The 25350-nt window shown below is 41.6% G+C and overlaps 1 protein-coding gene across 2 annotated transcripts in view; it reads left to right on the top strand.

The window, feature by feature from the left end:
* The first annotated feature begins 21263 nt into the window (after positions 1–21263).
* Positions 21264–25350, top strand: part of PALM (paralemmin) — a 53636-nt gene continuing 49549 nt past the window's right edge. The window contains exon 1 of one of the 2 annotated variants that reach the window (XM_072404773.1): positions 21264–21375. In XM_072404773.1, the coding sequence (XP_072260874.1) occupies positions 21371–21375 (5 nt within the window). In that variant the 5' untranslated portion in view covers positions 21264–21370. The remainder of the gene's footprint in view (positions 21376–25350) is intronic. The other variant, XM_072404774.1, reaches the window with a different exon arrangement.

Below are 25350 nucleotides of genomic sequence, written 5' to 3' on the forward strand. Positions count from 1 at the left end.
AAAGGACTCCCTCTAAGAGGATTGTCATTAGGTTAATACAGGTTGACATTCAGAAATCTGGCAACCTCGGGACCTGAGGAGTGTCATCTGGCACAGTTCCAGGGAGCCGGAAGCAGGGACGTCTCAACGTGTGTTTAGTTTAGCAAACAAGTTCTAACAGCTTTTTCTGCAGAACAGCGCCATGAAAACATTAGTGGTCAAACAGTGTAATGCAGTTCCTATATTGAAAATGCGATCAGAAATTCATGTGAGGAAACTAAAGGACCTGGATTATCGATAGCCGGACTTTCGATTGTCAACCTGTATGTGACATGAAAAAATATACTCAGCATTCTCATTAGTCTGGCATCCCGCATGTACCAGTTACTGTTCGTGCAAGTTGTATAGGTTCAGAAACTGGATTTACATGGGCTGATGAGGAGAGCATTAGTGTAATAGTTGTGGTACTGAGGGTGTTAGGTGTGGTGCTGATGACAGAATGGGTAGTGCTAGTGGTGGTAGTGGTGCTGGAAGCGTGCAGTGTCCAGATCTGTCCAGCAAACCAGGAACAGATATGGTTCAAGATTGAAAACATTTGCTAACAAATAGCAAATGATTTTTAGGAAATCCATTCCAGGTTTGCTGAATCACCCAGTTTCACTTATAAAAGTGTATCCTCTCCAGCCTTGTTGAGCTTTAATAAATCAGGCCCATAGACTCTAAATAGTAGCTATTCAATTTGTTTTTTCTTTATTCATAAAGTCATGTGTATAAATATTTGATAACACTGGCTTTAATTTATGCACCTTTGTATGGTTAAAATTGGTCTACAGATGTATAAACTTGGTTTTCAAAAAATGCAATAGGTGCCCAATAAAAAATATTATGTGCCAAAGGACATGGTAGGCAGTACAGAATGGTATTCTTTAATGGTAAAATAATGGTAATTCACCATGATCAAAAGTATTGCCAACAAAAGTTAAGGACTATTAGGAAAATAATTTGGCTGCCTATTTCTTGAATCCTGGTAAACTAGTCACACAAATGCATAAAACTACAAACAGTCTAGAAAATGTAGGCTGTTATAATTTTCTAGGACTTATGTAACAATGTTTCTGTGACAGCAGTTAATTTTCTTTTTCAATGCCTGGTGCTTAGTTGTGTGCAATAACAGTTACGCAACACAGAATAGTAAGATTTTATGCAACTTTCTGTGACACAAGCAACTTAAAAGTTTACAACTGTTGATTAACAGCTTACCCTATTTTTTAAAAATGAAAATGACAGGTAACAAAAGAACTATGATAAAGTACAATGCTCAGGTTTAGACAGTAAAATAAACATTGTGTCAAGATTTTGTACAAAAGCATGTTTACATAAATTAATACCAGAGCAATGACTATTTATTTTCATATAATAGCCTTTAACAAGTCAGCTTACCATATTTTAAAAATCAATAGGAGTGTCTGTGAAGCAATTTAGGCAGTTGAATGGTGTTTGTCAACCATTGCTGTAAATCTTCATTTGCAGACGCTACATTACTTATTTACTTACTTACTTATACTTACTGGGTCCGGCTGTTGTTCATTTTTTTTAACAAAAGAAACAGCCTACTGTGATTTGCATCAACCACCTGGTAACCACTTTGGACAGTGTTCTATGAAGTTTTTAGGGTTTTTTAGGCTGGTATAACACTGGCATGAGGACCAGAAATCTTTATAGCGCACACCTGTGATGACTTTGACAGTTGTTAGTGTGTATTGTGTACCTTCTTTTGTTACTGCAGGATAGTGTATCCCAACAATGGTCTGCACATCATCAAAAAATAAAATTGTAGTATCTGTGACATGTAATGCGCTTTGCTGTACCCACAAACAAGATTCCTTTTTAGAATTTTATTTTTTTGTTTCTGTAGCCAGTAAAGGGTTGTGTGTGTAGGGTCCAAGACTGTGCTTTAAGTTGAACTGTAAACTCCTCCAACCTGCTGTTTGCAATCCTTTACTCAAAATACATTGAGATCCACATGAGCAGCCCAATGTATAATATCCGCATCTGCTGGGATTCATTAACTCCTGCTTATCCAAGAGTGTCCAATTAGGATGGCTGCAGAACCTGATTGAAGACCAGGGAAGATGTCTCCTCCATCAATAGCTATTGATATCCTCTTAGATTTAGCATTTAGCATTTAGGTCAGAAAAATGTACCCATATTAGGTACCTTTTTTGTTTATTGTAAAAAAAAATAAAGGAATGATGGGGCGAGGGGGGCACTCACGAGCAGCTGATCAAGATGGCTACAAATTGATTTGGCTCCTCACCACTCAGGTAGCAAGTAGCTAGCTGAGCACACGTCATCCGCTGACATCTCCCACCTCAGACCTCACCCCACTGCCTCTAATCCTCCGGGCAAAGATGGGGAAGTCCTCAGCAGCTGGCAAGTCACATTTACAGACTCCAGCACAGCTGCACGAGGCAGACAGGCAAGATGGGGGCCCCGGCCTCCTCCACACAGAGACACCTCCTTCCTCACCAGCAGCTTTATTTTAGGAGAATTCCAGTGACGGGTCTGTTCTTTCAATGCCCATTGCACAGGTAAGCCACTGATGCAGAGCTTTTGGAGAGATTTAAACAACTACTGTAATCTGAGCTTACACAGGCCACTGATAAACATTCTCAAAACATTACTAAAGAAATAAGGAAGCTAGGGGCCCGCATCCATGACCTGGAAACAAAGATGGATGATGCCATCACAGTCATTGATTCACATGATCATGATAATACAGCAGTTCAGAGTTACTGTCCACTCTTCCTAAATTGGAAGACTTAGGAAATAGAAACAGTAGGGTTAATGCACAGATCAGAGGCATACCAGAGTCCATTGTTGATCTTCCCGTATACTGAATATTGGCGATTTGTTACAGGACTTGTTTCCTGACCTACCACCAGATAGATTGGAATGTGACCGGATCCATAGGGCTCTGGGCCCCAAGAAAGCTGATGGTCCCCCACAGGGTGTGCTTATAAAACCCACTTTTTACAAAACCAAGGAGGCCATTATGAAAGCGGCATGAAACAGATAGGTCCTGGTGTTTCGATCTTGTCCCTACCAAATCTTTGCCGACTTGGCGCCACAAACGATTCAGAAATTGAAGGCCTTGCAACCGTTCCTGTCTACTTTACAGGATCCAGATAATAAATATAAATGAGAGTTCCCCTTCAAATTGGTCTTTAGCTATATGGGCAAAACATATTCTGTGGTTAATACAGAGAAAACTCAAGACCTTTTTCAGAGATTACAGCTACAAGTTAAGGGGGGAATTCCCGTAATCCCAGAGACTCCCCAAGAGATCCTCTTGTCTTACCTCAATTTGGAAAACCAGCAAGCGTCGGAATCGGTCTCCTGGGCGGAATTTGCAGTCAGCAAAACATACTCATGTTTCTTCTCAAGAATATGAAGCTGTATCCTAATGTCTCCAGCTGCATGCCATAATGCAAATGCTAGGAGGATGACTGGTTTCACATGAATCCTGTTCTGTTGGGTTTGCTAAATTAGTTTTGGTTGAAAAATGTTCTGTTTACACCCCCCATTCTGGTGCCCACTCTGAACAGGCTCTATTGATTTGTTGTTACTGATTGCACTTTATTTTATATTTCTGACTGCAAGATGTTTTATAGTAAAGCGACGCCTGCTTGGGTGTGTTGGGTGCCTCACCCCCTTTTTATAGGCAGTGCTTAACAGCTTGCCTTATACCTGCTTTTGCAGGACTGGTCTTCTGTTAAAGACCTTTCCTGTTTTGTTTTTAGGTTGTTCTTTAAAGGTGTTGCCCTTTACTACAGTCAGGCCTACAATGTGGTATACCTCATGGTTGGGGGGAAAGGTCTGAATCATATGCAATGATTTTCGCATCTGTACAGTCTCAGTTTCCTAGTTCTATCTATGATGGCTGAGAAATGTGTAATTGTAACCAATACCGTACAGGAGTAAGAGTAAGAAAGTGTTTAATTATTATCTTCTCTGAGAGCAGATATTTTTTGCCTACAAGAAATCAGATTTTCCCAATCCTTTCAGCCCTCATATTTTCAAAAGAAATTTCCTCAAATTTTTAAAGCCAGTTTTCGAGAAAAGAAGAGGGGGGTTTTATTAGCCTTTAACAAAAATATGGCCTTCCAGTGTACTAAAGAAATAGCTGACCCCACTGGTAGATATCTAGTACTACAAGGCTTTCTGTTTGATATAGAGCTTCCTATTGTAAAAACTACGCCCCAAATACTCACCAAATCCAATTTCTAAAAACTTTAAAAATCTTTTCAATGTGATAGCTGCTCATACTGAAGGTACTCTCTTAGTGATAATAATAATAATAATAATAATAATAATAATAAAAAATAGTGATGGGTGATACCAACCTGGTTCTTGATGGCAAAATAGATAAGTCACAAATTTCAACAAAGGGACATCTAGGCTTGATCCTTCTGATCTCCCAAAAGTTCAAAGAGCTTTTATCAGATCAACATTTATTTAAAGTTTGGCGAGAACTCCACCATACTACGAAGGATTTTACTTATTATTCTCACTCTCACAATAGATTCACAAGGATCGATACTTTTTTGTTCTACAACAACTGCAACCCTGTGTGTCCACCTCCAAAATTATGGGATTCCTTGGTCTGACCACTCTCCGGTTTTTGCAACCTGTGAGGTCCTCCGAATTTCATTGGAGACTAAATAAGGCTATGTTGTCCTATCCTGATTCAGATAGCGTCCTGTAAGAAAAAAATTGTGAAATTAAAGAATCTCAGATCTTACCTCTTCCCTTGAACAGCTGGAATCTAGGTGGAAAGCCATACTGGACAAACACATACAGAACTTAATTTATTGCTGGATAGCTAGGTTGATAGGCAAATGAGATGGTCAAAACGAAAATTCTATGCAAGAGCTAATAAACCAGGCTCCATGTTGGCACGATTGCTTACCACTAGGGATGAGCGAGCGAGATTTGCAAGATTGATCTTGCGGCGAATCAGGCCATTCTCGCTTACCAAACATTTAGGCGAGAACGGCCTTGTGGTTCACCATGAGGCCGTGTTCTCACCGAACAAACAAGGGGAAATGCAGGGGGTGGGAATAGCGTGGCTGGGAGCGAATCATTTATTCCCAGGATGCACAGCAAGGCCCAGCAGCCCGTCAGAGATCTCAAAACAGGCATATATACAGGGAAAGAGAGAGGGGTGAGTCACTCCATCTTGTGATCTGTGTGAGGGAAAGAAGCAGGGAGAGAAGTGACAGGGACAGGTTAGGAGCCTTCTGCATATCTAGAAATATACAGATTGTGCAGTTTTTCTTGCTACCTTGCTAGTTATCAAAAAAGGCAGAAACACTTCTGTCCTACACTCCAAAAAATATTTCAGTGTGATACCTCTTGCAATCTATCAAAAAAGCCAGAAATTTTTCTGTATTTCTCTCAAAAATATACAGATATTTTATTTTGATCCCACTTGCTTTCAAAAAACCTAGAAACATTTCCGAATTTCTCTCAAAAAAATAAAGATATGTTATTCTGATCCCACTTGCTATGTTTTAAAAAAGTCAGAAAATTTCTGTATTTCTTTCAAAAAAATACAGATATTTAATTCGGATCCCACTTGCTATTTATCAAAAAAGCTAGAAAAATGTCTGTATTTTTCTCAAAAAAATACTCAAAAAAATACAGATAGTTTATTCTGATACCACTTGCTATTTGCCAAAGAAACCGTTTGGTACAGGTGCAGCAGCAGCAGCAGCAGCAACCAGCACAGCCGTGACAGGACCAAAGACAGGAGTTAGCAGAGCTAATGTGCCTGTACCTCCCAATGACTCTCCCTTGTTGTTTTACAAACAGCCTGGGAATCTGTCATTGCAAATTTCAGAGCAGGAGGCAGACTTTGGGACCCTTGGAGAGTGTGGTCAGCACTTGGTGGGCGAGGGTTCTGCATCAGTGGCTACATTTGCAGAGGCTGGCTTAGATGAAAATGAGGATGATGATGACTGTGATGTCACCTGGGAACCACTAGCAGCAGTTCCGAAACAGACATAGAGGAAAGGCAGCAGCAACAGACGGGATGGAAGGGGCAGCAAATCTGCCTCATGTGAGTCCCAAAGAACACACAGACGAGTGGGCACAAGCAGGGGAACAGTCAGAGATGATGTGATCATGGGGGAGAAGGAGCTGAAGCAGACGCAGGCAAAGAAAAAGAGCAGCAGAGTGGTTGCACGCACCTCTCTAGTGTGGTCCTTTTTCAGGCTGAAAGACGATGACGTAGCGTAGCAATCTGCATCTTGTGCCACAGGCAGATTCGCAGGGACCAGGCCAGATCACATTTGGGTACAACATCCCTGCTTTCCTACATGCGCAAGAACCACAAACCAAAGTGGGAGCAGTACTTGCGTTCTCTTGAAGGAGGTCCAACCACGTCATCATCTCTTCTTCCACCTCCATTGACTCCTTCTACACCTCCAACCGTCATTGCTACTACGTCTCAGGAGGTTGGTGACAGCCACACTTCAAGCTGAGAGGAAGTATCAGCTTTTGGCCGCAGGTTTCGTGGCGTCAGAAGATGGGTACTCCCCTTCAACTTCCCTAGCTCCCAGTCCCTTCAGAACACTCTACCAGAGTTCTGCGCAAGGCATCAGGCTATAGGCCCAACCAACAAAAAAGTAATCAAACTTAATTCACGTCTAGCTAAACTATTGGCCTTGCAGCTACTGCTATGCAGCACGCCGATCCTCTACTGCCACCGTGGCACTTAGCAAGATCCAACGCCAACAGAGGCTTCCATCGCATAGACTGATTTGTGACACTGTGACTAGATGGAACTCCACCCTACACATGCCATCCGCCATTACTAAGTCAGCGTGGTGCATAGAGGCAGCGGGGCCCTTGGAGATGCTGTGCAAGGTACTGGCCCCCTTTGAGCAGGCCACAATCGAGTCGGGAGCGGTCAGGATGGAACAATCATCTTTCTGCTTGATAATACCCTGTGTGGCCTGATGAAAAGTGGCAATGGGAGAGGAGGGGAGGAAATGGGGGAGGAGGATGAGGGTGACATTACACTCCATAGCGCACAGCCAGCATCAGGAGGAACAAGAAGGGACACTGGTCAGCATCACGAGGTTCAAGAGGAAGGAGGAGGAAGATAAATATGATGATGATGATGAGGGAGACCATGTTGGGGCTGCTGGACAGGACCTGTCCAACCCGCATTTGTGCCGTCACGCCCCAGGCATTGTGCAGGTGATGGAACAACAGGAACTGCTGCAGGTTGAGGAGGTGGGTGATGTGGAGGATGATATTTTTGCGCCTACTGAGGGACAGGAGGAGGATGAGCCCAGGGAACCCCTCTTTCATATGTGTGTTCACATGCTGCAATGCCTACAGAGGGACCCCCGCATTTGCAGCATCAAAAACCGGGATGATTACTGGCTGGCCACCCTTCTGTAACACCGCTACAAAGACAAAATGTCACAGTTTCTACCCAACCTGGCGCAGGAGAAAAGTGACCCACCTGAACAGAATACTATGCGAATACTAATACTATACTATGCTGGGTGAGGAGTTCTATGCACCACATTCCACACAGGGAGCTCAGGCGGACACCGCCTCCTCTGTATAATCCTGTAGCAGCATCAGCAGTAGTGCCAGCAGGCCGCACACATCAAAAAGTGTAGGGGGGATTTTCTGGATGCCTGGCGAAACCTGATGCAGCCACCTCAAACAAGTGAAGTGCAAGGGCATGACCATCGAGAACGGATGAAGCGCATGGTGCACAATTACGTTGGCTCTTTTCTGGCTGGTGGTGGTGGTGGTGTTGATGACAGCAGTTATGAGGACGATGCCTGTCCTGACAGTAGTGACTCCATTAATTTTTGGGTCAATAGGCTTGAAATCTGCCCGCAGTTGGCACAGTATGCCATCAAGCTTCTTTCGTGCCCAGAATCCAGTGTTCTATCCGAAAGACCCTTCAGTGCCACTGGCGGAGTGGTTACGGACAACCGATCACGACCGTCGCCGGAAAATGTCAATCGCCTCACCTTTTTGAAAATGAACGAAAGGTGGGTTACTAACAACTATCATATCTCCACTGCAGATGTCACTGATTAACTGACACTAAGGACTCACTAGGCCAACCAAGATGCCTCTGTGAATCCACACTGCTCCTCTGCTGAGTCTGTGGCTGCCTATCACCAAACACCCTGTCAGCTGAGCCTGCCTTGGTGGAATTTTTCTGCTAGTTATCGCAACGTCAAGGGGTGGCATTCTTCGCCAGTGTCATGCCTGCCATTGTGCCAGCTAGCAATTTACTTAACATTTCTGCTGCTTCTGGGAGGCCAACAAACTGCAGATAAAAACCCCCAGTACTGCCACACTGATAGGTACCATTGCCTCTGCCTAATTTTTCAGCTAAGTATTGTTAGATTGAGGGTTGGCATTCATGTCATCCACCTAATGATGCAAACTAGCAATATCGTCTACCTTCCTAATGCATACGGCACTACGGACCACAGCAACAGTGCTGGCGCACAAAACATCTTGGTCTAGCCCTTCTACGTCTAATCACAAATTTCCAATATTTGCATCACACACTTCGGGTTGGCATTGACAAAGAACTACACCCAGCTCTAGATGCCAGTTACCAATGCCGTCCATGCTCTATCTCAGGGTCGACCGCCTCCTCCTTCTGCTGTTGCTGCTGCCGCCTGTCGGTACTCCATTCGCAAAAATTAAATTACACACCTCTGGGTGCCATTGACTATACACTACACCAGCTCTAGATGTCAGTTACCAATGCGCTCCACGCTCTGTCTCAGGGCCCACCGCCTTCTCCTGATGCTGTTTGTGCTGCCGCCTGTCAGTACTCCATTTATTATAACTGTATTACACACTTCTGGGTGTCATTGACGATGCAATACACCCAGCTCTAGATGCCAATTACCAATGCAGTCCACAATTCGTCTAAGGGCCCACCGCCTCCTCCTGATGCCGTTGCTGCCCCCTGCCAATACTCCATTCACTAAAATTGTACACTTCTGGGTGACATTGATGATGCACTACACCCAGCTTTAGATGCAAGTTACCAATGCGGTCCATGCTCCGTCTCAGAGCTGCTGCTGCCGCCTGTCAGTACTCCATTCACAGAAAATTGTATTACACACTTCTAGGTGTCATTGACGATGCACTACACCCAGCTCTAGATTTCAGTTACTACTGCGGTCCACGCTCTGTTTCAGGGCCCACCGCCTCCTCCTTATGCTGTTGCCGCCTGTCAGTACTCCATTAACTATAATTGTATTACACACATCTGGGTGTCATTGACAATGCACTACACCCAGCTCCGGATGCCAGTTACCAATGCGGTTCACGCTCAGTCTCAGGGCCCACTGCCTCCTACTCCTGCTGTTGCTGCTGCCCCCTGCCCAGTACTTCATTCACAAAAAGGGTAATACACACTTCTGGGTGTCATTGACGATGCACTACACCCAGATCTAGATTTCAGTTACTAATGCTCTCCACGCTTTGGCTCATGGCCTACCGCCTCCTGCTTATGCTGTTGCTGATGCCGCCTGTCAGTACTCCATTCACTATAATTGTATGCTCCTTCTCAGGGTCCAACGCCTCCTCCTGCTGCTGTTGCTGCTACGGCCTGTCAGTACTCCATTCACTATAATTGTATTACACACTTCTGGGTGTCATTGGCGATGCACTACACCTAGCTTTAGATGCCCAGGTACCAATGCGGTCCACGCTCCGTCTCAGGACCCACTGCCTCCTCCTGATGCTGTTGCTGTTGCCGCCTGTCAGTACTCCATTCACTATAATTGTATTACACACTTCTGGGTGTCAGTGACTATGCACTACATCCAGCTCTGGATGTCAGTTACCAATGCGCTCCATGCTCTGTCTCAGGGCCCACCGCCTCCTCCTCCTGCTGTTGCTGCTGCTGCCAGATCAGTAGTCCATTTACAAAAATGGTAATACACACTTCTGGGTGTCATTGGCGATGCACTACACCCAGCTCTAGATGCGTTACCAATGCCGGCCACGCTGCTTCTCAGGGCCCATCGCCTCTTCCTGATGCTGTTGCTGCCTGTCAGAACTCTATTCACTATAATTGTATTACACACCTCTGGGCGTCATTGACTATGCATTACACCCAGCTCTAGATGCCAGTTACCAATGCGCTCCACGCTCTGTCTCAGGGCCCAAAGCCTCCTCCTCCTGCTGTTTCTGCTGCCGCCTGCCCAGTAGTCCATTTACAAAAATGATATTACACACTTCTGGGTGTCATTGACGATGCACTACACCCAGCTCTAGATGCCAGTTACCAATGCCATCCACGCTCCTTCTCAGGGCCCACCGCCTCTTCCTCCTTCCGTTGCTGCCGCCTGTCAGTACTCCATTCACTTAAATTGTACTCCATTCACTTAAATTGTATTACACACTTCAGGGTGGCATTGACAATGCACTACACCCAGCAATAGATGCCAGTTACCAATGCGGTCCACGCTCCATCTCAGGGCCCACCGCCTCCCCCTCCTGCTGCTACTACTGCCACCTGTCAGTACTCCACTCCACTTCACTAAAATTGTACACTTCTGGGTGGCAATGACGATGCACTACACCAAGGTTGAGATGCCAGTTACCAATGTGGTCCCCACTCTGTCTTAGGGCCATCTGCCTCCTGCTGTTGCTGCTGCCACCTTTCATTACTTTATTCACTAAAATTGTACACTTCTGGGTGGCAATGGTAATGCACTACACCCAGCTCTCCATGACTCTTACCAATGAGGCCACACACTGCTACTGCTTTCGCTGACCCACGCTCCGTCTCTGGTCCTACATCCTTTTGCCTAATGTCACTGCATTACTTGTCCATAACTTGGGTTCAAATTGGGCAGTTCCTTTGTCGCCCAACAAATATATGGGCACTTCCATGAATCCCTAGGAAACTCAAACCGTCAATTATGACCTTGCATTTGCGACATATGTTTCATTGCTGGGACAAAATTAAATAATTTAGCCCAGGGGTCAGCAAACTTTTTTGGCTACTAGGCCATTTTAATAGGCTCTCTCTCGAATCCCGCGATGATGGCTCTGCCCCACCAGGAACGGTCGGGATTAGGCCTGATCGACCAGGGGGGCGTGAGGCCGGAACAGACTACTGGCTAGGCCGTATCTGGCCTAAAGGCCGGAGTTTGCCTACCCCTGCTTTAGCGGATTGATGCCCCAACCCTACCTCTACTCCCAATTCAAAATACTCTATTATTTACTCTGGGCTGGGAATCACCGTCCATATTTAATTGGTGGGCGGAACACAACTATTATACTGTGTATTCACTGCTGGACAGATCAGGAATTCTTAGCTGGGATACTATTCATGAAAACAATGACGCCCCAAGTGGGGAATTCTTTAAGTATTTACAGTTGTGTCATTGGATTCTACAGCTAACCTGACACAAAGATCGCCCAACGCACCTATCAGTACTGGAACATGTCTGTTTAGGAACTCCATTATCTCCTAAATTGATTTCATCACTGTATAGTGAGCTTAATAAAATAAGAAATCTTTATTTGTACAAATATACTTAATTGGGAACATGATCATGAAAGATAAACGGTCAAATGAGGAGTGGATGGGGGCTTTGTTCTAAAACAGCAACATGCTTGAGGAATGTTACTGCTCTCGAGTCGGCATTAAAAAGTCATGATGCGTTGATATATGGTACCTTCTAAGCTGAATCACCCTTTGGGCCATGGCTTGGGGCTTTGTTTTCGGGGTTGCCAGGAGGAAGGGACAGTTATGCATATCTAGTGGACCTGCCCTTTTGTAGGCAGATTCTGGGGCGGAGTTTTTAGGATGTTAAATGGTATATTTTAAACAAATATTCCCAGGGATCCCTGGATGGCCTTGCTACATTTTAAACCTGCCCAGCTCACCAATAAACAATTTCAACTGTGTATGTATGTCTGTTTTGCCGCCAAACGAGTGATAGCGAGTAACTGGAAGAAACAGGTAATACCCATTCATGAGGTGAAGCTTAGAATGGATAATATGTTGATGTTAATGAGAAATGAACAAGCTCCCTCATGGATTCATATCAGAGATTCTCAGTTGTGTGGGATCCCTGGATCCAGTTTTCTGTGCCCTCCATACCCCAGATGTCTCTGAATGGCTAGTAACGCTGTACAACTAGGGAATGGGGTGGTATGTCCTGGGTTCTCGGTCCTTTTCCTATTTAATTAGGAGGCTGGAGGTGCCACAACTGTATTGTACTTTATATTTTATTTTGACCACTGTGTTCTGAGCAAACTTGGTTTGGGTTTATATTTTTTCTGTTAGGTGCGTGGATGCCATCACACTTTTTTGTTCTTATTCACAGTATTTTCTATAATGCATTACCTGTGTTGGTTATCAATATTGAATGTCTGTATGGTATCATTCCAGCTTTGTAATTTTTCTATGTAAAATTAAAATTTAATAATAATTATTGAAAACAAATATATAAATATTCTGGCCAACATGCACATGTTTAAGTTGCAGCAAAGTTAAAAAATAAAGGAAGGTAAAGTGTATTTGATTGGAAACCAGAGCTATTGCCACCTAATAATTTATGAACACTTGGTAATTGTGGGTGATGTTTCAGTACTCTGACATATACAAGACTTGTTTTGCTTAATATGTTTTGGAGCTGGGTTTGCAGTTTGACCTCCATGTTCTTCTTTCCTGCTTCCCCTTTTCGTTTAAGATATTTTTTTAGATTTTGATTTTTTGATTCTTTCCTGTTTGCCAATCCTTCACTTCTTTAAGGATGCATGCTGTACATTACTAGGTTTAGGACTTTGCCCAATTATATTTGAAGCAACTAAATCAACAAACCACCAGTCTCCACACTCCCTGAGGAAGCCTTTGGCGGAGAAAGGCACTGATACTCGAGGCGGGATATACTATTGTATTTAATTGTAAGCTAATAAGCTTAGTCTTTGAAACATTTAGTTTAAAAAACAAAGTAAATGTATATTTTTATCAGCCTTAAAGCTCATCTTGTCATTTGTCCAGTTTACTACATGTTTTTATGTTTTGATGACCTATTTCTAGGTTATTTTCCTCATTTTTTATACTCATATTAATGTTGCTATTGTGTATCTGAATATTTTATTTATGTTTGTAACAGTCTTCACCCTCTCTTTTTCATTATGGTATATTACATGATTTATCATTAATTATTCATGGATATATTGAAATCGCCTTTATGTTTGTTTAAATTGTTCCTTTTTTTATTTTTGTTGTTTATTTTTTTTTATCAGATTTATATCAAAGAACCATTATGCTTTTTTTGAGTGTGAAAAAAATAAATGTAGCTTTTCTTGCTTTATTTATGCATAATCCAGTCACCCTTTCCTCCTGATGCTTCTCTTTAGGGTTGATACTGGTTATTCAAGCCATTTACCCACCATCTGGGTGCTCATAATCATGGTGGTTATCATCCTTTACCGGATACTTTTATAGAGTGAGTCAGAGAGTGGGTCTGATTTATAAAAGCTCTGCAAGGCTGGAGAGGATACATATTTTTATCAGTAAAGCTGGGTGATCCAGCAGACCTGGAATTGAAAGTAATTTGTTATTTGTTAGCAATGTTTTCAATCCTGGACCAGATCCATTTCAAGTTTGCTGGATCACCCAGCTTCACTGATGAAAGTGTATCCTCTCCAGCCTTGGAGAGCTTTAATAAATCAGACCCAATGAGTGAACTTTCCATTTAAGTGAACAGTCCAGTTTAATCAACAGTACAGGTGACACTTATGTTTTAAGCATTTTTAATACTTAGAACTTGCTTGTAAAAACTTTTCCAATTGACAATTTTACAGCCCCTCCATGTACTTGAATTGGAAACGTTTGTTGCCACTTGCAAAAATGTTTAGGCATTTGCAAGCAGTTTGGTCAAGTGGTTGGAATTTTAAAAAACTGGAGAAAATGCACCTTTTTGTTAGGCTTGCAGCTGCTTGCTTCAGGACCCTCTAGTTTTTCTAACAAAACAAAACAGTAATAGACAGGGAAAAAGAAAATTATATTGTAAAATAAAAAAATAAAAAATTGTTACAACAAAGGTGAGCCAAAAGTCCAGAATAAATGCTTTAGGATGTCAAACGAACATTTTCAGCTTCACATTCTTTGGTAACCTATATACAGTGCTGTAGATCTGAAGTTGTACATCAGTCAAAATAAATAGCTTTTCAACAGTCAGGTACATTTTTATTCACTATAAGAAGTAAGTAAAAATGGAAGTAATAAAAAGCATGAGTGTTCTAACATCTGAATAACACCTATTTTCATGTCTTTTACTATGCACAAAATTTGTTTTTATGTAATTACTTGCCTTTTCAGGACATCTTGTGGTCTGAATTATGTATTACAGTTTTCTTTTATTCTTGATAATGGATAAACGTGCTAATTTTTGTAACACACCAAAAGAAAATAAAAACACAGGGCTTTAAATAATAAACCTTTCCTATTTTTTTCTGTGCGTCCTTACGTGTACCGCAAAACAAATGCAGAATGAAACAATAGTACCCCATGGGGCTGCCCAAACAGAAATGCTTTCCTGTGTTGTATTGTGCGTTTTTAAGTGTTTTGATCTAAAAAAAGATCTTTGAGTGGAAAAATTAACGTGCATCAGAGCTTTATCCACATTGTTTCCGATATCTATTCCATATGTGGACATATAACTCCACACTATAAAATCTCTTTTAGTATGTACTCTGTTTAGTGCTAAGTACAAATCATTAACTAGTATAGGTAGGGAAATTAACATTTCTGTGTTACCTTTAAATTGTTACAGATTGGACAACATTTTATTAAAAAAGATTCTTTTAGGGCAAATTGTCCTAGGGAAGGCTATTCATTAATATATAATATCATGGCGTTCTGTTTCTATTTCTCGGTTTTCTGAAGGTCATGAGAATTCTGGCAAGTCTGCTGGCCTGAATAAATGATTGTGTACAAGCTGAAATTAAACCTGAACTCTTTCCAGTCCAAAAACATCCTAGTAATACTCTAAAGCACTTTAGCTGGCACCACAACCCACTGCCATTTTGCCCACTTCTTGTTGAGTTAAGGTGTATACATTTTTAGACCCTTCTGGGCCATGTTGTGGTCCTTTCTTTGGCTACATACCTTATTATCTGCCATTCCTGGAATAAAATAAATATTGTATGCTGTAATTTAATGTGAGTGTGAGCACATAATATTTACCTGACACAGGTCAAATGTAGGACAGATGACGATCAACTGCAGTTTATCTGCAGATTTCATTGGAAACAAGAGTCTGGGTCACTAAAGTTACTCACGCATTCGGAAACAAAAAGGCGCCCAGAGATTTGGGGCTACAAGAGATGAAAAGGAGACATCTCTACCTCTCCAAACATTAGATTTCTAGTTCTTGGGAATCTTGAATCTATCTCCCTCTCTACCAAACTTCACATATCAAAAAAAACTCGATAGATCTTGAAAAGAGACTGAGCCTGATTGGTCATTTTCACTACCAGGTAGAACTGTTATCACCTTTACTTGTGGGGGGATAAATGCTTTAGTGAGTAGCACCATAGCAATATCACCAAATCTTACTCTAAATCTCCTGAGACTAGCAGTCAAAGGCAGCAGTGTATTAGATGATCTCTCACTGTTGATCTGTGCGTCTGAAGACATGATTGCCTAGTAAGGATTCAAGACAAAAGGGTCATTTTCAGGCTACTGGTAGGAACAATTACCATTTCTAAATTTTTCCTGTAATGCAAATCCTTTATTATTGAGTTTAGTTCCACTTTAACGTCGTGCATGTGCTACAGGGACTCCCTCCTAAATTGAAGTGTTGAATTCATGGTCATGAGCTAAAGCATAAGACATTTATCTACAATAACATCTTTGTAAATATTTTTAGAAAATGGTTTGTCTTTCTTGAAAACAGACAAACTTTAGAATTATTACAAAAACGGACAACACTGCTCAACTTTTCATTCTGTATTGCACTTAGAGCTTTGTGAGCTCACAAAAATCTTGATTCACCAGAAAAGTCTCCATCAGCTGATGACTGGTTAGGGATTGGTACTGGTGACTGGTTTTCTTCTTTAAAAAAATGCTTGCTGCTTGGCTGTCACATTGATTCTTTGGTTTTAATACTTTCTGAGTCACTGACCTTGAACAAATACCGAGATATTAAATTCTGAAATTAATGTTTGCTCTCCAAACTTGTGTTTCTGATATATAAAAAGCCATAGCCAGCACAGGCAGCTACCATTTTCGAAATAAAAGTCAGACAGGGGTAGCCCCATATTTCTATTTCAATAGGTATATATGTAAGTAAGCTACAAAAAATAAGCCCATCGATGCTATCTGCACATTTTATAATTGGTGACTGTATTAGCTTCCCAGGAAAGAACACAGGAAAAGGCAGAAGTATAAGCAGATACTTTTGTTTCACTCTCATAAATTAATGAAGAATCAACTCAACTATTTTCAAGATCAGAACAGGTGGAACTAGTTTTTCTCTGTGATTCCCATATTTTTTGATTCTTCTGGGTGCTAACTTACATCCTTACATCCAAAACATCACAGCCAAGTTTATAACAGAGTTTTGGGAAAAAAAGAAAGAATTGCCGTCAATTGTCCTGCCTTAGGCTAAATACCGCTCTGAGCAAGTTTATTTTTGTCACGCAAACCCAGCCTAATGTAAACTGCAAAGCAATGACCCTTGGCCCTGCAAATACCCCTTGGAATCTTTTCATTTTTATTTTGTGTTCAGTGTTGTCTTGATTACTAGCTGGAAGATCTTCAGCACAACTTGTTCCTCAGTTGCTTCCAAAGGTTCCTGCAAAATAGAGCATATGTTCTTCATTCTCAGGCTCACTGCTGCAACTCCCTTCGGTCTGTTCTGTAACTAGGTTGCCAACCTAATTACTAATTTTTTATGGACAAAATTATGGCTACCCATATGTTTTTATGGGCAGAGGTGGTGTCAATAGCACACTATGTGAGGAAATTGTGGACATGGTCTGACTCTGCAACATCTCAAGCATTGCGTTACCATACACACACACACACTAACATGTAATAAAATGCCTTTCCTGTCCCAATCAAAGCCTTTCAGTGCAGCCTACTAAGTAAGTCATGCAGTTTCCAATGGGATGATTGCACTGCCTTAACTATAGGTACTCCATGCCATCCCTGGTCTTTTAACCTTGTACACAGTCTTCAGTTACAATTTTTGATGTCACATACCACCCAGTCCGAATTGACTATGGACATAAATAGGATGCCCTTTTTCTCTCGATGCCACATGCAACACATCAGAGAAGCTTATTTGCTAAATATCCTTGTAGTATGGGATAAAACACAGGCATTTGCTGCCCATCTCCCTTATATGCTCCTTTATCTGTCTCTATCACTAGCACCTGTCACTATCGTACTTGCTTTGTGCATGGTGGTGTCCAGGCTGTTAGTGGTGCTTTAGCTAGCTCCAGGGCTGGAGTTATCTTAGATGTCCTGGTTGGTTTTGGGTTAGTGGAGTGGGATATGCCTGGTAAATGCATACTGGTTCTTTTTGCCCAAATCACCTACAACCTCCTTCTCTTTGCCATGTTCATGAAAGTCTGGTTTTCCTTCAGTTAACTCCTGGTTCAGATGACCGAATTGGGGCTGTTATGCTTTTTCTCTGGTTGTGTATCTGGGCATGATGTACGAAGCAGACACAGCACTTTAAATCCAGCGTTGAGCAATGATGCAGAGGAAAATTCAAGAAAAAAGTAAGGCTTATGGTCTAAAAAAAAAACAATATTAAAATCAAGGACATCACAATTTTGCCTATTTATGGATAATTGGGAATAATGGTCACAATACACAAACACTTAGGCATTTTTTTACAACTTACATGTAAAAAATGTACTGTTTAATGCAATATACCTACACAGTTCTTCCATCATTTTACATCCCTAAAATTAGTTCTTCCTGGAGGTTACACTTTAAATTGGGGGCCCCTATTTCCCCTGCTAGTTACAATAGTCTGAATTCCATGAAGTCCATTTTCCACATTCTTCAGCAGCAGCTGATCTATGCACAGGGCTTTGTACAGTGATAGTACTGTCTGGGGTTTTACAGTAGCTGCTCAGCAAAGCAAGTCCTGGAAAGGCAAAAATTGCAATCATTCAGCATTCATTGTTACACACTCACATTACTTGTAAAATTATCCATGTGTTTTATGTTTTACATGGTGGGACAAACTTTTTTGGAGCATCTCAAGACAAGAAATGTGTTAGTGATCAACCTAGTCATCTAGCTTTTGTCTGTCAAAGCACCACCTCCTAGCTAGAAATACCTTTAAATTATATGCCAGAGCAATAACCCCCCAACCCCAAATTTACAAAATGTTTTGTCTCTATAAATGGGGGAGGGAGGAAAAAAAAGTATGTTCATTGTTAAGATTTGCATACACTTTGCTCCCTTACTACCAGCAACAGGTGCAGCAGACATAAGTGTTGGAGGAGGGTAAAAAAAGTATCAATGTTTTGCCATGGGGTCCCATGATGTAAAGTTATGTATCTGCATACAGCATAATTTTTCTATTAGGCAAGACTTTTGTGGACATTGCTGCTAGACCTCCCGCATTACCAGCAAGGAAAGCCAGAGAAGAGTTAATTGTAAATACAAAACCAAATGTATGTGGGTTCTCCTTGGTTTAATATTTCCAGATAACATTTATGCCATTAAAGTATTGCATGTTTTTTCTTTAGTTTGTCTGAAATTTGTGAACGTCAGTAAATGTTATTAAGGGTCCCTGTGTTCTGGAGTTAATTTACTCATTTTTTTAATGTTTTTTGATGTTTCAATAATGGCAAAGATTTTCATATTTTATAATTTTTGTATCTGGTTGTGAACGTCTAAAAAGCTTGGCGTTATACTTCTTGGTATAACTTTATGCCTGCAATGCAACTTTAAGGATACAAATTATAGCAGCTCTCCGTTCATTAATACATCATTAAATGTATATTTTAAATGCAAGCAATGTAAAAACCTGAATTAAACCTGATATCAGCTTCTCACAGTTCCTAAGAGAAGAGCTCATATAAGAAGAGTCAAAAAAGCAAAACAAGAAGCCAAACAAAAACCTTTATCCTCCATCCTCATCCCTCCAGCAGCCTGTAAATGTACAGTGAAAAGAAGATGCAGAATGATCATGTTCTGCTGAGCATTTGATTCCCTGGGCTAATATTATCTGTACAGGTTACTTCCATTCACAACAATGTGCAGGACAATATTGGGGCACATGGAATACCTTGTCTTTTCCTCTCCCTAATTTCCCTTTTTTTAATTTATTTTCCTGTGGATATAATTTTTTTGTATGGGTGTGGGTGTATAGTTTGTCCATGGTGTTCTCTTGTCTTGGTGTTTTGGTTCTCCCCTGGTTATTTCTAAGTAATTGCCTTACACAGGTCTCCATTTATGGAATATGGGATCGTTTGCTATATCTGTATGCTGTTCTTCCGGCCCTCCAGGTAGTACCATTTTATTGGATATTGCTTTTGTTGGAAGCTTTATTGTCTTTTTGTGCTGATTTTCCCCCGTTAAAAAATACCGGTAATCAGGTTGGTATTTTTAAAACATTTATTTATAGACGTATGCACATTTCTTTTCTATGTATTCATCCCAAATTGATTCAAATGATAGTTTACACAATTCATTTGAATTTACCCAATGTAAATTCTAATTGGCTGTTTCATTGAACATTAATAAAACAATTCAGCATGGGTTCCTATTCAGAAACAGAAAAACCCAACCAAGTACAACATGGATAGTGTTTAGCTAGAAGCAGCATGCAGAATAGGGGTTTAGCAGAGGCTCTATTTTGGATTAAAAAAAACAAAAATGTAGTGTATAGAGTAGTATAGAGTATAGAGTAGTTGCTGTTGACAACATGGCTCCCAGGTGTTCAGTTTCAACTGCACCTGAAGTGGTTAAGAGGAGGTACTGACATGCATTCATAAGACTACTTTCAGACTGCTGGAGTTTTCCGCATGACATACTTCTCCTATTCAATTGTATAGGAGCAGTTGAGAACCAGTTCATGAGTTTGTGTACATGTTGCGGTGGTGTGCTTTCTGGACTCAGCAGGTTGCATCAATTGCCTCCGTTACCTTGAATGGAAATGTGTTGTAACCACAAATAGGTAGAGCAGTTGAATGCGTTTGCTTCGTGCTTTTTTCTAGGTGATTTGAGATAGCCCGTAATTCTTTACATCGCAGTAAACCGCACCTCAGCTGCAACCACATTCTATAAAGAGTTTGGTAAACACTGTGATTGAGTCTAAAATCTGCTCCTGGGTGCCCAGCAGTGCCTAACCATGTGGTTTTGGTCTGCATGACTGAAATGGGCTAAAAAGCAGTTGCAGGTTTTGTCACATGCTGCAAAGGATCATCTGCAAGGGTGTAGTGGGGCAGGCACGCTTGGGCAGGCTGTGCCCTCATTTTTTTCGGGACCCCCATATATAGGCTTTCCCTGCACGCTCGCCATGGATAACCTTCACTAATACCGTGCCCTCTCTTCTTTTTCCTACGACTACACCCCTAATCATCTATCCCTGACAACACATCATGCTCATGGCTCCCATTTTGGTCTATGGAAGCAGTCCTGTGACTGACTGACCGCAAAAATAGCGCCTCAAATACCTCAAAACTGCACTGCCTGAGGTTTCACAAGCAATAATAGATATTTTAAACTACTTAATTTTTATTCAGCTGTTTATGTGGTTCAGTTAAGTTTGTGAATTGGTGAAGTGGTGCCATTTACCACAGCTGTGAACTTAGTAGTAATATACAAGCAAAACCCTAAACTATGCTAATTCTGAGAAATCAGAAAAAAATCCTTCTTATACCAAACAAGGTAAAGCTGCCCACTTCCAGGCAGAATTACCAACAGCTTCTCTCAGGGGGTACAAATATGAGGAAATGCCAGGGCTATGGAACCATGGGCGGTATGAAATACAATGGACCACTGACAAAAAAAAGGTTCATAGGATAGCACAGAGAATTGTGTTCGTGCACTCAGGAAGGACATTTGCAAGGGACAAGCATGTCGAAGCCAATGACGTCTCACTTGTAGAAGGTATACTGAATACAAATGTGAATTGAAGCTGCTGTATCCCTTGCTGCCCACAAGGGGCGCTGAACACGTTACAGATAGTGTGCACAGGCTACTGCCCTGTCGGTGCCTCCCTCCCTTCACACTCATACTAATACACACGCATACACACTTAGGGCCAGACCAGGCTCTGCCGCCTGCACATCACCCCGAGCTGTTGCAGGAGCTTGCACCATGGAGTGAGTACTAAACAACTCATATTACTGAAAGCTGCCCGTCCTGAAATGCCTGCTTCCCTCTGCATGCTGTGCATCCCAGTCCTCCTGTATCTTCCGTCACAACCTATGGGTATCCTGCACTCCATCCCTGCATCCCAGTCTCCTTGTATCTCCTATCATCATCTATGTGCATCATGCACACCTCTGTATCCTAGTCTCCTTATATCTCCTACCATCGTCTATGTGCATCATGCACACCTCTGTATCCCAGTCTGCTTGTATCTCCTACCATCATCCATGTGCATCATGCATACCTCGGTATCCCAGTCTCCTTGTATCTCCTACCACCATCTATGTGCATTATGCACACCTCCTCTGTATCCTAGTCTCCTTGTATCTCCTACCACCATTCCTGCTCATTCTGTACTTCTCCCTGTATCACCTACCTTCATCTGTAATCATCATTCACATCTGTATCACCTACCTTCATCTGTAATCATCATTCACATCTGTATCACCTACCACCTCCTCTGGTCATCCTGCTCATCTTCCTTATATCCATCATCTCTGCACATCTGCCATGTCCCCCTGACCTCCACCCCTGTCATGTATTACCTACCTCTACCTCTGCACATCTGCCATGTATCACCTACCTCCTCCTCTGCTCATCTTGCATGTCTTTCCTGTACTACCTACCTTCACCCCTGTGCATTCTGCACATCTGCCCTATATCACCTACCACCCCCTCTGTGCATTACCCCGCCCCCCAAACAATTTGATCCACCTACCCCCTCCAGGGCACATCTTACCTTCCATACATTCTGTCGGGTTTCGTGTTTTCTTACCCCTCCATTTGTATCATGTGCTGCTTTTAAGCAAAGCAAATTTGCAATCCTGTGTTCTTGGATTCTGTTTTTTTTTCCTTTGATGTTATTTATACTCCAGACCATCCATCACACCAACCCCCACCCCTTTAAATTCCTGCAATCCCTGTATATTTTGCAGGATGACCCCCAACCCTGCCTCAATCATGGCAATAGTAGGTTGGGTCCCCTTTCTAATCTGCCATCTCCCCTTATCTCAATGCACCACCCCCACCTCCTTATGTAGCTTTGCAGTTTTGAACCCTGTGCTTTCTCGAATTCCTGTTCTTCCTGTAATCACATCTACTCCCTGCATCCCTGCTGCTGCTCTGCCACTCCTCCCTGTGTATCAGAGCTGCTGCTGATTCCCATCTGACTGCCCTACATCACCCTAATGTAGTATGTCAACAGTTACAGCTATTTGCCAGTCCCAAAATTCTCCGCATTTGCCAGTCTCTTTTGCGTATTATGTGTGCAGCACCTAGAACTGCTCTATTTTAAATGATTTACATTACTTTGCTGTGTGTCCTTCAAATGAGATGGTTATAGGTATGGAGACCCCCCCCCCCCCCCACACACACACACATTTCTGTGAATTTGGCTCCACCATCACGAAGTAGACTCCTCCTGAACCTTTCTTACCACCTGGCTATGCCTACCTGTTGGGATTCCCAAAATGATTTCCGACAACTTGTTTGAGAGGCCTTTTCTTGTAATTTAAAAATGTATATACATAACTGCTTGTGTAGGAGCTCTTGTTCTGTTCTGGGATTGGAATTGTTGCAGAAAATAGGCTGAGATGCAAGGTGCAAGAGGTTATACATAGGCAGGGAAGCTGGTGGGAGAGAAATCAGGGAAGGGCTGTGGATGAAGAATGCAGAGAGGCTGTGGGGGAGAGAAAAAAGGAGGGAGGTATCATGGAGTGTAGACAGAATGAGCAGGAAAGGGAACAGGGAGTGAGTGGCCTCAGTACGGAACCAGAGACACATTCCCACATTCCAAAACAAGGTTCATTCCTAGCACAGCCAATACTGGAATAATCACACTGAGATGTAACAAAATGGGAAGAAGTGTAATTATACATTAACATGGAAAACGGAGTAATATCTAGTTCTTTTCAAGTAGTATAGTAGCGTGCAGTGCCTTATAATAAAGCACAGGGGATGTAATATGCCACAAACACAAATTATACAATAACACACACAGCGATATAATAACAGCAATCATAGAGCGCAAAGCAAAATATTAGCAGAACTGTAAAAAAAGCTTTTTTTCTGCTTGATTTGCTGTGTGTTTTACAATAGAACTGGTGTAACAGTGATTATTGTGAGTATAAAATCATTAAAGATTAGTTTTATACCTTATTAAACGTTTGTTGAGTGTTGCCATATATGCTACCATGGAAGTCTTTTACTTCTGATATATGCTGCCCATTCAGAAAAAAGTATACACTCTAATATTTAGTTGGACTGCCCCTATCTTTTCATGCTTATGTAAAGTCACTATTTCCATCCAGAGTTGCAATCATTATTTACTAATATCTTCTGTTGATGGTGGGATGATTGGCTTTGTCATCTTGGAATATACTCACGTGATCAGGAAAATAATCCATTGATGGAAAAACCAGGTCATTCAGTATATTTAGGAAATCGGCTATGCTAATTTTTTTTTTTGAGGGGGGTCATATAACATTGCTGAACCGAGACCTGACCACCTGAAGCACACCCAGACCATAACACTGCACCCACAGGCTTGGGAACTTTCTTGGTAAACATTTGTTCACAATGAGTCTGATTTAATAAAGCTCTCCAATACTGGAAAAGATAGATCTGATTGTCTATCTTCTCTAGTCTGAGATAGCTTTGTTAAATGAGCCTAACTGTTTTTTTTTTTTTCACTTTGATAAAAGTGCAATAAAAGTCACCAAAACCAGGCAAACCCCCAATAGTTAAGAGGACATGTGTACTAGGGACATGACAAGCTTTCTCAATTCATAACAAACTCTCAGTGGCTATTAGTGTCTATCTTCTATGCCAAATACACGAGTTGTCAGGCAGTTGGCCTAGGCTTGGCAACGTTCATATTAGGGGAAGAAAAAAAAAGAAGCTGGCTAATGACTTGTAACACCATTTGTCCCTTGTGTCAAGGCTGCAACAATGAAGTGAGACAGCCAGTTTATTGACACCAAAACCCTGCAGCGATTCCCATGTCCTTGTAGTAGTTTTCTCCATTTGTGACCAATGGAGATAGCAGATGTCTCTCTAAGTGATTTCCCAACTGATTGTACAGTAATTTGCTGCAGACTGGTGTGAGATAGGTGCTATGATTTGTATGACTGTATGGTGATTTAATGAACATGATATATTATAACCAGCATGTGATCCAAAAGATGTCCACTGCCCTTCATTGACATTCATGACTCCATTTATTATAAAATACATGCCTCAAAACAATTGGTGAATATAGCTTCCCGGAGTGCTGGCGAGGACTACCCATACTTGAGTTATGTTATACATCCTGATTCTTGCTTACGATTTGAGAGAACTCTTCCTGGCCTAGCTGGTTATAGGTAATTGAGTAATAGATACACTTTAATGGACATCTTTGGTATTTGGTTCGTGGTAAGCTTTGCTGTAAAGGAGATGAAATGATCCTACATATTGACTCAGATGAACATCTATACTGCGCACGCAAGCATTTATAATGATCCCTTGTGTATTGGTGAACCGAATAATAATAAGACTGAAAATGTCAGTGCCACTAAAATACTGCGTCTGATGGCTGTTTGTTGTGCCTTTAGTAATGACACTAGGGGATCTATCTATAAAGCAAATATTTTCTGGTGGGGAATCAATCTCTGAAAACACATGAACCTTGAATAGCCCCTACTAAGGAATGTTTGGTAAATGTAATTTTCACTGCTTTATAAGAAGCCCCCTAATTGTTTGCTCCTAAAAATCACCATTTGGTACCTGGATTGCACTAACTGGCTTCTAAAATACACATGATATTCTTAGTGCATCAGCATAAACTGGAAAAGCAGAAATACCTAATGGTTATTTTATCAAGAGGTCCGACTAATATTTCTATTATGACATTGGCCTGCAGTATCAAACAAGACATTGTAATGCTG

Source organism: Pyxicephalus adspersus, chromosome 3, assembly GCF_032062135.1.
Source record: "Pyxicephalus adspersus chromosome 3, UCB_Pads_2.0, whole genome shotgun sequence".
Taxonomy (NCBI): domain Eukaryota; kingdom Metazoa; phylum Chordata; class Amphibia; order Anura; family Pyxicephalidae; genus Pyxicephalus; species Pyxicephalus adspersus.